At 46.8% G+C, this 15,000-nt stretch overlaps 2 protein-coding genes across 5 annotated transcripts in view; both read left to right on the plus strand.

The window, feature by feature from the left end:
• Window positions 1-5,548, plus strand: part of LOC113568426 (PC4 and SFRS1-interacting protein-like) — a 6,934-nt gene extending 1,386 nt beyond the window's left edge. The window contains exons 3-10 of one of the 4 annotated variants that reach the window (XM_026996630.2): window positions 1-139; window positions 260-456; window positions 698-735; window positions 851-930; window positions 1,648-1,749; window positions 1,875-2,061; window positions 2,850-2,919; window positions 3,907-5,548. The exon at window positions 1-139 is cut by the window's left edge and continues 181 nt beyond it. In XM_026996630.2, the coding sequence (XP_026852431.2) occupies window positions 1-139; window positions 260-456; window positions 698-735; window positions 851-930; window positions 1,648-1,749; window positions 1,875-2,061; window positions 2,850-2,919; window positions 3,907-3,931 (838 nt within the window). In that variant the 3' untranslated portion in view covers window positions 3,932-5,548. The remainder of the gene's footprint in view (window positions 140-259; window positions 457-697; window positions 736-850; window positions 931-1,647; window positions 1,750-1,874; window positions 2,062-2,849; window positions 2,920-3,906) is intronic. The other 3 variants (XM_035521620.1, XM_035521622.1, XM_035521621.1) reach the window with 3 other exon arrangements.
• Window positions 5,549-6,066: 518 nt separating this feature from the next.
• LOC113568427 (tetratricopeptide repeat protein 39B) overlaps window positions 6,067-15,000 on the plus strand; it is a 26,595-nt gene continuing 17,661 nt past the window's right edge. The window contains exons 1-5 of the mRNA XM_035521280.1: window positions 6,067-6,341; window positions 10,699-10,733; window positions 13,454-13,558; window positions 13,661-13,792; window positions 14,750-14,826. Coding sequence (XP_035377173.1) covers window positions 6,297-6,341; window positions 10,699-10,733; window positions 13,454-13,558; window positions 13,661-13,792; window positions 14,750-14,826 — 394 coding nt within the window. The 5' untranslated portion in view covers window positions 6,067-6,296. The remainder of the gene's footprint in view (window positions 6,342-10,698; window positions 10,734-13,453; window positions 13,559-13,660; window positions 13,793-14,749; window positions 14,827-15,000) is intronic.

The raw sequence follows: 15,000 nt of genomic DNA on the forward strand, positions 1-15,000 counted from the left end.
GGAGGAGGAGGATGGAGACAAGAAAGAGGTGGAGCAGAAAGACGAGGGACTGGCGGAGGAGGAGGAGGAGGAGAAGGAGGAGGGACACATGCACCAGCAGGCGGAGGAGAAAACCAGCGAGGACCTGAAGAGGGAGCAGGTAGCAGCCATCACGCGCCAGCAGAGGGCGCCACTCCTGGACAGCCTGAAACGCGCGCTCTCCCAGTTTACAGCTGCTGTGTGTTTTTCAGTTCTCTCTCTGTCTCTGTCTCTCTCTCAGAGGACTAAGGTGCTAGCAGAGCGCAGGCTGAGTGTGTTGAAGTCTCTGCAGGGTCTGGTCACCTCCTCCAGGGGGAGGCGCGAGAGTGAAGCAGTACTAAAGGGGCGCGTGGCGGACGCGAGCCACGCCCCCCTGGATGACGGCGCAGACTCCGCCTCACAGCCACAGGAACAGCAAGAGGAGGGCGGGAGCTCGGGGTGAGGGGGCGGGGCAGGCACTCGTCTGATTGGGCGGTCTCTAATCCCCCGACACACGGCCGGTCCTGTATGGATGACGGATGCTTCCCTTCAACCATGCACCCACAGAAGTGGCTTTGTTAATACGTGTTTATTTACCTCAGTGAGGCTAATTCAGATTGCCAGATTGAACTGATGGGACACACACACACACATCACATCCCTAAGAGTGCGTGCATGTGTGTTCTGTGTTTGTGAGCAGGTCGAAAGCACAGGAGCCAACAGCGGACATTCAGAGAGGTGAGAGGCCACACCACCAACTTCCTCGTCACTCAGTTTGGAAGTGACTGTTAACTCTGTGTGTGTGTGTGTGTGTGTGTGTGTGTGTGTGTGTGTGTGTGTGTGTGTGTTTCAGCTCCTGCACTGTCAGTCACAGACTCCATGTTGTACAGACTGCACGGTGATATTAGGATCTCCATGACCCTTGACAACCCTGTAAGTCTTTATTTACACACTCACACACACTCACATACACTCACACACACACACACTCACTCACACACACACACTCTTCTTCACCAAAAATGCCATCATAAAGCAACACATACATGTTTTACCCACACTTAAGGCTGGTTTGAGTGTGTATAAATTTGAGTGTAATACATTTATATTTATGGCATTTAGCAGACGCTCTTATCCAGAGCGACTTACAAAAGTGCTTTGTCATTTCCTCATAGAATATCTTGGTACAGTACAGAAGGTTAGAGTCCAACATACCAATGAACTAGAATACTGTAGAAATACAGGGATCAATGCTGATACCTAGAAATACACAGCACGCACAAGCTCTATAACATCATTCAGTGTAATAAACAATACCAGACAACTGGTACTAGTACTAGAAATAGGATCACCAGCGTTTTGCAGACCAGGATCTTCATTAATAAACAAACATTCTGTGTGTTTACTTCCTTCTGCTCTGAACGTGTCTAATCTGTTTGATTCAGGCCTTTTATTGGTTGACTGGTATTATGTAAATGTACATGTATATTATGCAGTTCAGGGCATGCCCTTTGTAAATCACTTAAATCACTGCTTGTTTTGACGTGCTACGTGAGTCATACCTGGAGTATGAATCAGACCTCTCTCTCTCTCTCTCTCTGTCTCTCTGTCTCTCTCTCTCTCTCTCTCTCTCTCTCTCTCTCTCTCTAGGATGTGAGTAAGTGTTTGTTGGCGCTTGATGAGTTGAGCACAGTGTCAGTCTCCTCTCGTCACATACAGAACCACAGTGAACTCATCGACACACTGAGAAAGGTACACAGGCATCACACTGAGAAAGGTACACACACAACGTTACTTTGTGAATGTTTTGTGCATTGGTTGCGCGTGTGTGGGTGCGTGCGTGTGTGTGTGCGTGCGTGCGTGCGTGTGTGAGATAGATGCGCTGGTTTCGGGGCAGTGAAGCCATCATGTTCAAGGCCTCCATGCTGTATTACCGTTTCAAAAACCTCTACCTCACCGGGGACGCGGAGGACACGCTGAGCCCTGAACACATCCACGCGCTCCAGGAGGCGAAGGAGAGAGAGGAGAGAGAGAGAGCCTCCACACACACCTCACAGCCTGCAGGTAGGACCCCCACACACACACACACACACACACACCTCACAGCCTGCAGGTAGGACCCACACACACACACACACACACACACACACCTCACAGCCTGCAGGTAGGACCCCCCCCCCCCCCCACACACACACACACACACCTCACAGCCTGCAGGTAGGACCCCCCCCCCCACACACACACACACCTCACAGCCTGCAGGTAGCACCCCCACACACACACACACACCTCACAGCCTGCAGGTAGGACTGTCTCTCTCTCACTCACACACACACACACACACACACACACACACACACACACACCCCTACACCTCAGCCTGCTGCAGGTAGTACCGTCTCTCACACACACACACAGCCTGCTGCAGGTAGGACACAAACATGCATGGTGAAATATTTTGGGAAAACGATTTTTGACGGGACACGTCTCAGAGACGTGTTCATGGACAGGACAGGCACTCTGTCTGATTTCTACTGCTTGTTTCATCATCACCACACACAGTAGAAGAAAGACATAGAACACCACGGCCGACTGCCACACCATTAACACCAGTGACGGCTGTGGGTACTGCCAGGCCGCCCAAACCTAGACAGAAGATACTCGGGGCTAAGGGTCTCGCTCAGGGGCCCAACAGCAGCAACCCAACCACAAGCCAAGCACCCCCAACACTGCCCCTTACTGATCGTTTGGTTGTTGTCAGTATTTTGTTGTGTGTGTGTGTGTGTGTGTGTGTGTGTGTGTGTGTGTGTGTGTGTGTGTGTGTGTGTGTGTGTGTGTGTGTGTGTGTGAAGCTCCCACAGGTATAGATGTTGACTCAGAGGGGCAGTCCACAGCATACAGCAGTGACCTCCAGCGCAGCAGGTATGTTGAGAGACTCTGTGTGTGAATCTGATGTGTGATGTATTCAAACACACGTTGTCACAGAGTCTGGAGCAGGCTGTAATGTATTCAAACACAGGTTGTCACAGGGTCTGGAGCAGGCTGTAATGTATTCAAACACACGTTGTCACAGAGTCTGGAGCAGGCTGTAATGTATTCAAACACAGGTTGTCACAGGGTCTGGAGCAGGCTGTAATGTATTCAAACACACGTTGTCACAGAGTCTGGAGCAGGCTGTAATGTATTCAAACACAGGTTGTCACAGGGTCTGGAGCAGGCTGTAATGTATTCAAACACACGTTGTCACAGAGTCTGGAGCAGGCTGTAATGTATTCAAACACAGGTTGTCACAGGGTCTGGAGCAGGCTGTAATGTATTCAAACACAGGTTGTCACAGAGTCTGGAGCAGGCTGTAATGTATTCAAACACAGGTTGTCACAGGGTCTGGAGCAGGCTGTAATGTATTCAAACACAGGTTGTCACAGAGTCTGGAGCAGGCTGTAATGTATTCAAACACAGGTTGTCACAGGGTCTGGAGCAGGCTGTAATGTATTCAAACACACGTTGTCACAGAGTGTGGAGCAGGCCGTAATGTATTCAAACACAGGTTGTCACAGGGTCTGGAGCAGGCTGTAATGTATTCAAACACAGGTTGTCACAGAGTCTGGAGCAGGCTGTAATGTATTCAAACACAGGTTGTCACAGGGTCTGGAGCAGGCTGTAATGTATTCAAACACACGTTGTCACAGAGTCTGGAGCAGGCTGTAATGTATTCAAACACAGGTTGTCACAGAGTCTGGAGCAGGCTGTAATGTATTCAAACACAGGTTGTCACAGAGTCTGGAGCAGGCTGTAATGTATTCAAACACAGGTTGTCACAGAGTCTGGAGCAGGCTGTAATGTATTCAAACACACGTTGTCACAGAGTCTGGAGCAGGCTGTAATGACTGTTCCTCCATTCTTTTCTAGTGCCCATACCCCAGAGAGGAGCTGACACTCATCTGGAGTTTTGTCGAGACGCTTTCTAGATTTCAGTGTAGATGTTTGCTGTGACAGTGCATGTTGGGGTCATTCACTTTAACTGGAACACTGATGGTGCGGTTAAACAACACTCGTGACCTGAGATTACACTTCAGCCCTGCTTAGAGCCCCTCTCTCTCGCTCACACACACTAACGTGCTCACACATTTTTTACAGAAAAATGGCCTGTTGGGTCAGAGTCAGTAGCAGCATTGCTTAACATGTTGATTTGGTTGCTGTTCTTAGATGACCCGAGACCAGTTTTTCCATTTCCCGTCATCCCACGTGCGGGGGTGGGTGAGGGTGGGTCTTTAACAGCGGCGTCCTGCAGTTTAGACTGGGAAACGCTGATGTTTGTCATGGTGGGATGGTGGGACCAGTTCCAGGATCTGGTTTCAGGACCTACAGAGCTCTGAATGGCTGGACACCTGCTACTGCCTGACCAGTTGGAACTGGAGGAAGAGTTTCTCATCACAGTTCCCGTCTGTCATAAAGCATTAAGGACTCTCTCTCCATTAAATGACTGTTTAGCATTATGTATGCACCACGTATCACTAATGTACTTATCAGCCTGCAGTCTAAAGTCCTTCATTTTAAAGTCACTACTCTTTGTGGGTAATTTGCTGGAATGTCCACGTCGTTCACTTGAGGACTCCCCAAGCCACTCGAACAAGCTCCGCCCACACCAGGCTCCACCCACCACTAACCCACAGCAGTGACGGTGTGGTAGGCTTCCAGGACCGGTGGGTTCCTCGGCTTGGGTCCCGTTACCTCACCTCAGTCTCGTACACGGCAGCGCTGCACCGTGAGGCGTGACCACTGCATGTTTGGCACGTTTTCCACACTCACGCCTCACGTTTTCCACACACTCACGTTTACCTCATTGCCGTGCCTAAGGAGGACGTATGAACAGCAGTGCTTTAAGCCCCGCCCAATGCCATATTACCATGTAGCATTACCCAATAGCAAGAGACTGTATTAGACTGAGGAAATGAAGCTGCTGTTTTTAGTGTAGCTGCTCAATGAACGTGTTCCCGCCAGTGTCTGTATAAACCACACCCTTCTGTACAGGAAGTCATGCCTAAACCACACTCTTTGTACAGGAAGTCATGCCTAAACCACACTCTTTGTACAGGAAGTCATGCCTAAACCACTGGGTTCTGTGATGGTACGTGTCATTGTGAGTATGGGCCAGGTTTTCATTACACTCATGTACTGGATGCTTTTATGTCATTTATAGCCATTCTTGCTAGTTTTGAATATACACATGCATTCAACTGTGTTTATGTACTTGCGTCTAGAAGATATTGTGAATACTAAAACATCAAATCCCAAAAGCTTGCTGTCTTGGCATCTGTCCTGCTATATTTAGAGTGTGTGTACATACAAATGTCAGCCAGTGTTAAGACGTTTCTCTCTTTTAAACCCATTATACTGTTCGTATAAAATTATCCAGTTTTTCTAGACTGTTTTTAATGGATTTTAACAGATTATAGTGTAAATATTTTTCTTTGTATGGTTCTCAGACTCTGTAAAGCCATACTGTTACTGCTCATTGTGATTAAAAGTGTGCTATTTGCTGTGAATCAGATTTTTCATTTGTTGAGTTTTCACGTTCTCCTTGTTGGTGTGGTGTACAATTTCAACCCCACCACTACAGGGCAGAAATGAGTCTACCGTGTGAGTGAGTGTCACTAACTTCTCAATTCGCTGATATGCGATCGGTTTCACTGCATATCTTGTTAGGGGAATCGAGTAGTGTGAATGTCGCTCAGTAAATTAATAAAATGCGATATATATAAAGCACCGCACAAGCCTCGCATTTGGTGTGGAGCCTAGAGAAGATAAAGGAACATGTACAGACGAGTTTAAAGTCCCGCAGTGTCTGCGCTGTCGTAAGGACATGCTGGTGTTTTAGGAGCGAGGCGCGCGATCATCGCGAGCGTGTCCTTTATCAGGCACCCGACGGGCCACGCGCACAGACCCCTATTTTAAGCGCGCGCTGTGGGTCGTTTCGGAGCCCAACTGCCACGTTTTTAAACGACCGCGCTCGCGCCTTGTTTGTTTACGTTTCCTGACGCATCACCGGCCCGGTGGGCGTGCGCGAGGGACGTCAGTCCGACGACGCTGCTCGCGTTGCATTCGCGTGCGTTCCTTCGACAGACCGAACCCCGGCGTCGAGCAGCAGGCGCTCGCGCAGACCGGACGGCATGCGTTGGCAGTGCGCGCGCGATACGGGCGACGTCTGAGTTCCGACGCTCCCGCAGCTCGCGCTGGCCCCGCCGCCCGCGCGCGTTACTCCGCAAGCGACGTCGCCGTGCGACTCTCAGGGACGCGACATGGCTCGTGCTGGTAACGGAGCTGAAAGCAGCGACGTGGACGAGGTGAGACGAGCGCGAGCGCACGGGGCGGCTGTCACCTTGATCGTATCAGATGGGCTGTAGCATTATTCACGCACGCGCTGTCTCGAATATTAACCTAATAAATGTCATTAATGTAATTTATATGTGCGTCTCCCAGTCGCGTGCAACATCTGTCGTTATTCCCTTAAAGTCGCGTCAGTCCGCGTGCCAGTCCGCCCGTCCCAGACGCCACACGCAGTACCGGAAGTTTTAGGAAGCCGTGTGGAATAGCCTCGTGAACGGCCTCGTGCCTGGCTCTCCTGAGCCAGCGCTACACTGACGAGCGCGCCGCCGTCTCGCGGAGGATCCGCGAGCTGTTTTGCTGCCGCGTGAGGAGAGTTTTTGCGTTGTGACGTTTCCGCAGCGGCGTAACTTCTCAAAACAACAATAACAACAACAACAACAACAACACCCGCCTGTTTGAAGGCGTCCGTGTGAATATCACACGACCAGCGTAACGAGACGGTTTGGGGTCACGGTTTGCGCGCCCTGCAGGTTACAGCATCGGGACTGTTGCAACCCTCCCCAGCTGCGCGCGCTACCGTGCTCGCGGGCCTGTCCAGTGCGACGCTGCTGTTTATTCCTGCAGCTGAGGCCGTTTCGCGCAGTCGCGTGCGACCCCACCGGCGCATTTAGCTGTAATCGGAGTGTTGCCGAATCCACGAGGAACCCCTCGCTCACACCGACACGCACATGCAGCACTGCAGTAAGGTTTTATCCGCAGTGCACGGGGCTGGTGGCCTGGCACGGGCAGCTGCGCGTGTGTGTGTGTGTGTGTGTGTGTTGCGTTATTTATAGAGGCAAGAGGGTATCGCACCTCAGCAACGAGCTCGGTCAGCGCCGCTTTTGAGAGCGCGCGAGAATAGTGCGTGAGCGATGAAGGACACCGCGCGTGTTCCCCGCGAGCACCATGGCACACATTACTCACCCTGACCTTGTGCGTGCGCAGTACGGAGTGGGTGGATCGTGGCTGTTAGTGGAGGAGGAGGTTAATGGCTACAGAGCAGTGGTGCTTCCATATCACAGTGAGAGGTTCACAGCAGCAGACCTGCAGCACAGACCCGTGTGTGAGTGTGTGTGTGTGTGTGTGTGTGTGTGTGTGTGTGTGTGTGTGTGTGTGATGTGTGTGTGTGTGAGTGTGTGTGTGTGTGTGTGTGTGTGTGTGTGTGTGTGTGTGTGTGTGAATGTATGTGTGTGTGTGTGTGAATGTGTGTGTGTGTGTGTGTGTGTGTGTGTGTGTGTGTGTGTGTGTGAATGTATGTGTGTGTGTGTGTGAATGTGTGTGTGTGTGTGTGAATGTATGTGTGAATGTGTGTGTGTGTGTGTGTGTGTGTGTGTGTGTGTGTGTGTGTGTGTGAGTGTGTGTGAGTGTGTGTGAGTGTGTGTGTGTGTGTGTGTGTGTGTGTGTGAATGTATGTGTGTGTGTGTGTGAATGTGTGTGTGTGTGTGTGTGAATGTATGTGTGAATGTGTGTGTGTGTGTGTGTGTGTGTGTGTGTGTGTGTGTGTGTGAGTGTTGTGTGTGTGTGAGTGTGTGTGTGTGTGAGTGTGTGTGTGTGTGTGTGAGTGTGTGTGTGTGTGTGAGTGTGAGTGTTGTGTGTGTGAGTGTTGTGTGTGTGTGTGTGTGAGTGTTGTGTGTGTGTGAGTGTTGTGTGTGTGTGTGTGTGTGTGTGTGATTCTATATTTGAGTGGCAGAGTCACAGGCTAGGACTTCTGCCATCTTCAAAGAGTAACTAACAGTTGAAACGGAAGATCATACTGTGTTTAGCAGGTCAGGTTTGTTCTTCCAGATGGTCTGATAAACTCACTGAACACATTGTGTTGTGAACTCTTCAACCGCATTTCATAATGAACAGGTGTTGTTACGCTGCTACGTGACAGAGGTCCAATTCACTGTGTCTAATGGAAACATCCATGTTTCCATGGGCCTGGGTTTGCTGCCGGTCATGTGCCGAGCGTGCGTGGTGTGATCATATGCTGAGCGTAAGGTGTGTGTGTGTGTGAAACCACTAGTGAGCTGGGTCTGTCAGGTCCCAAGATCCTGCTGTCCATTTTAATTTAACTGAGTTGTCACAGTAACCTCACCAGAAGCCTGATTTGTGTTCCAAGCCACAGGGAGGCTGAGTGGGTGGAGCCAGCAGTGAGCTCGAGTCTGTGGGGCCTCAGCACTGCGTGGTTTAGTGGTTCTGACTGGATAAGCTGCCGTGTTCGAGCAGGGGAAACTTCAGTGCTGTGAGGCTCAACTGCTGGGGCTGCAGTCACTCGGATTACAGGACACACATCTGATCCTTACTGCCCTCACAGAGCAGCTGTGTAGTGTAGCGCTGGAGCAGGAGAAGTGTAGTGTAGCGCTGGATCAGGAGAAGTGTAGCGTAGCGCTGGATCAGGAGAAGTGTAGTGTAGCGCTGGATCAGGAGAAGTGTAGTGTAGCGCTGGATCAGGAGAAGTGTAGCGTAGCGCTGGATCAGGAGAATAGTGTAGCGCTGGATCAGGAGAAGTGTAGTGTAGCGCTGGATCAGGAGAAGTGTAGTGTAGCGCTGGATCAGGAGAAGTAGTGTAGCACTGGATCAGGAGAAGTGTAGCGTAGCGCTGGATCAGGAGAATAGTGTAGCGCTGGATCAGGAGAAGTGTAGTGTTGCGCTGGATCAGGAGAAGTGTAGTGTAGCGCTGGATCAGGAGAAGTGTAGTGTAGCGCTGGATCAGGAGAAGTGTAGTGTAGCGCTGGATCAGGAGAAGTGTAGTGTAGCGCTGGATCAGGAGAAGTAGTGTAGCACTGGATCAGGAGAAGTGTAGCGTAGCGCTGGATCAGGAGAAGTGTAGCGTAGCCCTGGATCAGGAGAAGTGTAGCATAGCGCTGGATCAGGAGAAGTGTAGTGTAGCGCTGGATCAGGAGAAGTGTAGTGTAGCGCTGGATCAGGAGAGGTGTAGCGTAGCGCTGGATCAGGAGTGTAGCGCTGGATCAGGAGAAGTGTAGCGTAGCGCTGGATCAGGAGTGTAGCGCTGCGTGTGAACAGAATCATGTTATGATGAACTAATTTCACTGAGTAATCAGCATTCCAGCAGACACTTGTTATGGCTTGTCAATCTTAACCTTTCAGAGTCCATGGAGGGTGCTGGTTGTCTCTCTGTGTGTGTCTCTCTCTCTCTATCTCTCTATCTCTCTCTCTATCTCTCTATCTCTCTGTCTGCCTGCCTGTCTCTCTTTGTTCTCACTATAGGTTCTTTGACTTTTCTCAGTGGGTGTAACCAGACTCACTTGGACACACACACACACACACACACACACACACACAATAGACATTGCCTTTAAAAAGGTAAAGGCTGTAATTACAAGCAGGCAGAAGCCTCGGGTGGTGTGAAACTTAGACACACCCAGGAAGGTGGAGAGCAGAAGAAACGGCCTTTATTATTAAAGTAATTTATCACTACAGCAGGTGGTACAAAAGTGTCTCTCCATTAGAACTCCACAGAGAAGGACTGTGTGTGCGCGTGTGTGCGCGTGTGTGAGCGTGCGTGTGTGTGAGCGTGTGTGTGTGAGCGTGTGTGCGTGTGTGAGTGTGTGTGTGTGAGTGTGTGAGCGTGTGTGTGTACGTGTGTATGCGCGTGTGCGTGTGTGTGTGTGTGTGTGTGTGTGTGTGTGTGAGTGAGAAAGGTCAGTTCTTTCAGTCTACAGGAGTTGGCAGCTCAGTCTTGTTTTGCTGAGAGGGTAAAATGAGAGTGACAGGGTGTGTGTGTGTGTGTACAGTATGGGTGAATACAAGTGTTTGTGTATACAGGTAGGTGTGTGTGTGTGTGTGTGTGTGTGCTCAGCTTTGCAAGATACAATGGCAATAGAGATGATGATATAGGAGTCTAACTGTGCTGTGAAATAGGATTATATGATGATAATATATTTAGATGATAAATATATTGCCTAAGAATCAATACTTTGGAACTTTAAATTCTGAGATTCTCTATTTGTGAGGGTTACAAATAAAAGATTGTTTTTTTTAGCTTCATATTTTCATTGATTATATAACACTTGTGGGAATATTGTATTAGGAATATTGTTGAGAGAGTGTTTATTTTATTAGGACGTGTGCTGAGAGAGTGTTTATTGTATTAGGATGTGTGTTGAGAGAGTGTGTTTATTGTCTTAGGACGTGTGTTGAGAGAGTGTGCTTATTGTCTTAGGACGTGTGTTGAGAGAGTGTGTTTATTGGATTAGGACGTGTGTTGAGAGAGTGTGTTTATTGGATTAGGACGTGTGTTGAGAGAGTGTGTTTATTGGATTAGGACGTGTGTTGAGATGTTTTTGTATTTTGGGGTTTACATTAGTGACTTTTTTGTTTGCGTTGCAGGACTGCTTTGAAGATGCTTATGACCGAATCCCAGTGTAAGTTTAGCTCTCCTGGAGCTCTACACACCCAGCAGCTGAACAGTTACACGGACACTGTTACTGTGTTACATATACACCATTACACTATACACATGCTATAGTGGCAGTTACATATACACCATTACACTATACACACACTATAGTGGCTGTTACATATACACCATTACACTATACACACGCTATAGTGGCTGTTACATATACACCATTACACTATACACACGCTATAGTGGCTGTTACATATACACCATTACACTATACACACGCTATAGTGGCTGTTACATATACACCATTACACTATACACACGCTATAGTGGCAGTTACATATACACCATTACACTAGACACACACTATAGTGGCTGTTACATATACACCATTACACTATACACACACTACAGTGGCAGTTACATATACACCATTACACTATACACACACTATAGTGGCAGTTACATATACACCATTACACTATACACACACTATTGTGGCAGTTACATATACACCGTTACACTATACACACACTATAGTGGCAGTTACATATACACCGTTACACTATACACACACTACAGTGGCAGTTACATATACACCATTACACTATACACACACTATAGTGGCAGTTACATATACACCATTACACTATACACACACTATTGTGGCAGTTACATATACACCGTTACACTATACACACACTATAGTGGCAGTTACATATACACCGTTACACTATACACACACTATAGTGGCAGTTACATATACACCGTTACACTATACACACACTATAGTGGCAGTTACATATACACCGTTACACTATACACACACTATAGTGGCAGTTACATATACACCGTTACACTATACACACACTATAGTGGCAGTTACATATACACCGTTACACTATACACACACTATAGTGGCTGTTACATATACACCGTTACACTATACACACACTGTAGTGGCTGTTACATATACACCGTTACACTATACACACACTGTAGTGGCTGTTACATATACACCGTTACACTATACACACACTGTAGTGGCTGTTACATATACACCGTTACACTATACACACACTGTAGTGGCTGTTACATATACACCGTTACACTATACACACACTGTAGTGGCTGTTACATATACACCGTTACACTATACACACACTATAGTGGCTGTTACATATACACCGTTACACTATACACACACTGTAGTGGCTGTTACATATACACCGTTACACTATACACACACTATAGTGGCTGTTACATATACACCGTTACACTATACACACACTATAGTGGCTGTTACATATACACCGTTACACTATACACACACTATAGTGGCTGTTACATATACACCGTTACACTATACACACACTATAGTGGCTGTTACATATACACCGTTACACTATACACACACTGTAGTGGCTGTTACATATACACCGTTACACTATACACACACTGTAGTGGCTGTTACATATACACCATTACACTATACACACACTGCAGTGGCTGTTACATATACACCATTACACTATACACACACTATAGTGGCAGTTACATATACACCATTACACTATACACACACTATAGTGGCTGTTACATATACACCATTACACTATACACACACTATAGTGGCTGTGTGTATGTGTGTGTTCGTGTGTGCACATGCATGTGTGCAATAGTGAAAGGCAGAGTATATGTGTGTGTGTGTGTGTGTGTGAGATTAAAGGGCAAAGACAGCTGAGAGGGATAAGTTACCATGTTATTTCCTGTGGCGTCTGTTGCTATGGTGCTGTGGTTGCCATGACGTTTGGGTACAGAAGTCCATCATAAAGGAGCTGTATGCAGGATTTAAGCTGACTGTGTGAGGTCAAAGTGTACAAGATACAGACTGTGATTTAACAAGATACGATTCACTGTAGGTACCCTGGAGATGGGAAAATCAGCCGTGAAGCTAAACTCATGTACCGCGGAGGACTGTGATTGGCTGGATGACTTGGGTTAGAATGAGGTTTGACTAAGGAGACAGAGCTGGACATGTCTGTATCATTAACTGTTATACAAGTAGAATTCAGAAGAAAGAAAATAATTTATAATGGCCAAATGACTGTACCTGAAGAAGAAGAACGCGCCACTGGAACAGATACGATGTTCAGTGTGTCTGCAACCACAGACTCGGGGACAAGTGCCATGATTGGACGATCTGAAATGCGTCTGTTGGAAAACAAGCTCTGACTTGTTGACCACTGTAAAACAGGCTCTGATTGGAGAAAAATACAATTCTGTGTGTGTGTGTGTGTGTGTGTGTGTGTGTGTGTTCAAGTTCAAGTTCGGTTTATTTGTCACATACATAGTCATACACAGTATAACACGCAGTGAAATGGTGGAGAGTGCTCTGTCCAAACTGAGGAAAGGAAACAGGGGTGCATAGAGAAAAATATATATATGCAGATAAATATATATATTCTATGTATGTACAAAATATATTAACAATGTATGTACAATATATGTATATTATGATTATATACACAATGTACAATGTATATGGTTGGGTATATATGTACACAATCTACAGAATGTACAGATCCATTTTGTATAATAACATACAAAATGTGTGTGTGTGTGCATTTGTATAAACCTGTGTGTGTATATGTATGTGTTTTTGTCTGTGTGTGCATGTTAACACCTCTCTCCCCCTGCAGGGCCTCTAAGATGGATCTGTGTGTGTTTGTACAGGGCCTCTAAGATGGATCTGTTGACCTCGATAGAGGAGTGCAATATAGCCCTCAACCTCCTGCTCAACAACAAGTTCTCTGAAGCACTGGACCTACTCAAACCATGGTACAGGAGTGTGTGTGTGTGTGTGTGTGTGTGTGTGTGTGTATTACAGGTCTAAGCACAGCATGTACCATGGTATAGTGTGTGTGTGGTTGTGTATTACAGGTCCAAGGACAGCATGTACCATGCGCTGGGCTATAGCAGCATCCTGGTAATGCAGGCAGCCATGACCTTCGAGCACAACGACATCCAGACTGCCATGACAACCATCAAAGAGGCCCTGCACACCTGTCAGAGGTATTAAGACGTGGCAGTATCATGGTCGTCATGGCAACAGCACTGGAAGCACATGCAGAGAGTGTTAAGTGGCTGTATGCTGGAAGTCATCAGAAAGAGGCAGACTGCTGTGTGTGCGCATGAGCTGATGTCATGTGTGAGCGGTATTACCTTCTCGGCACATACAACGCAAGGGAATGTTGGTGTTTTGAATCATAAGAAGCTGCTTTCGGTGTTATCGTTTGTCCAAACAAATGGGAACACTGGACATGTTTATCAGTAACACCAATAACGCCAGTTATGCACTATTCTGGTCCCTCATGGAAAACATTAGGGTTTATTTGTTTACCCTGAAATCCTCGTGTTATTCAGTAGAAGGAGGTCAGTGGACAAATGATTAGAGTCGCATGTTCATAGTTAGTTATACAATGTTAGTTATAGTTATATGTTCATTATACAATATTATAGTTAGTTATACAATGTTAGTTATAGTTATATGTTCATTATACAATATTATAGTTAGTTATACAATGTCATAGTTATATGTTAGTTGGTTATACAATATTATAGTTATGTTTAGTTATACAATGTTAGTTATAGTATGTTAGTAATACAATGTTAGTTATAGTTATATGTTAGTTGTTCAATGTTATAGTTATATGTTAGTTATACAGTGTTAGTTATAGTTAAATGTTAGTTATATAATGTTATAGTTATATATTAGTTATACAATGTTAGTTATAGTTATGTTAGTATGATGCTCCAGTCTACCTGCAAATCCAGAAATTGCAGTCAGGGGCTCTCAGAACACAGTACATGGTAGGTGTCAGGTGTCTAATTAAGAGCACAGTACGTGGTAGGTGTCAGGTGTCTGATTAAGAGCACAGTACGTGGTAGGTATCAGGTGTCTAAGTATCAGTAGGTAAGAGCTTCTGATTAAGTGGCTGAAACACCTTTGTATAATTTTGCTGAATGCAGGTTCCGGAAGAGAAACTCAGTGGTAGGATCTCTGTCCAGCTTGGTCTCTAAACAGTCTACTGACAGCTTGAAAGCAGGTTTGTATGTCTTGTTACATGTGTGTGTGTGTGTATGTGTGCGTGTGTGTGTATGTGTGCGTGTGCGCGTGTGCGTGTGTGTGTGTGTGCGCGTGTGTGTGCGCACGTGTGCGTTTGCATTTGCATATATTCTTGTGTAACATGATTTGAGATAACGTGATCATGCTTGTGTGT

The sequence above is a fragment of the Electrophorus electricus genome, chromosome 22 (genome assembly GCF_013358815.1).
Source record: "Electrophorus electricus isolate fEleEle1 chromosome 22, fEleEle1.pri, whole genome shotgun sequence".
NCBI classification, from domain to species: Eukaryota; Metazoa; Chordata; class Actinopteri; order Gymnotiformes; family Gymnotidae; genus Electrophorus; species Electrophorus electricus.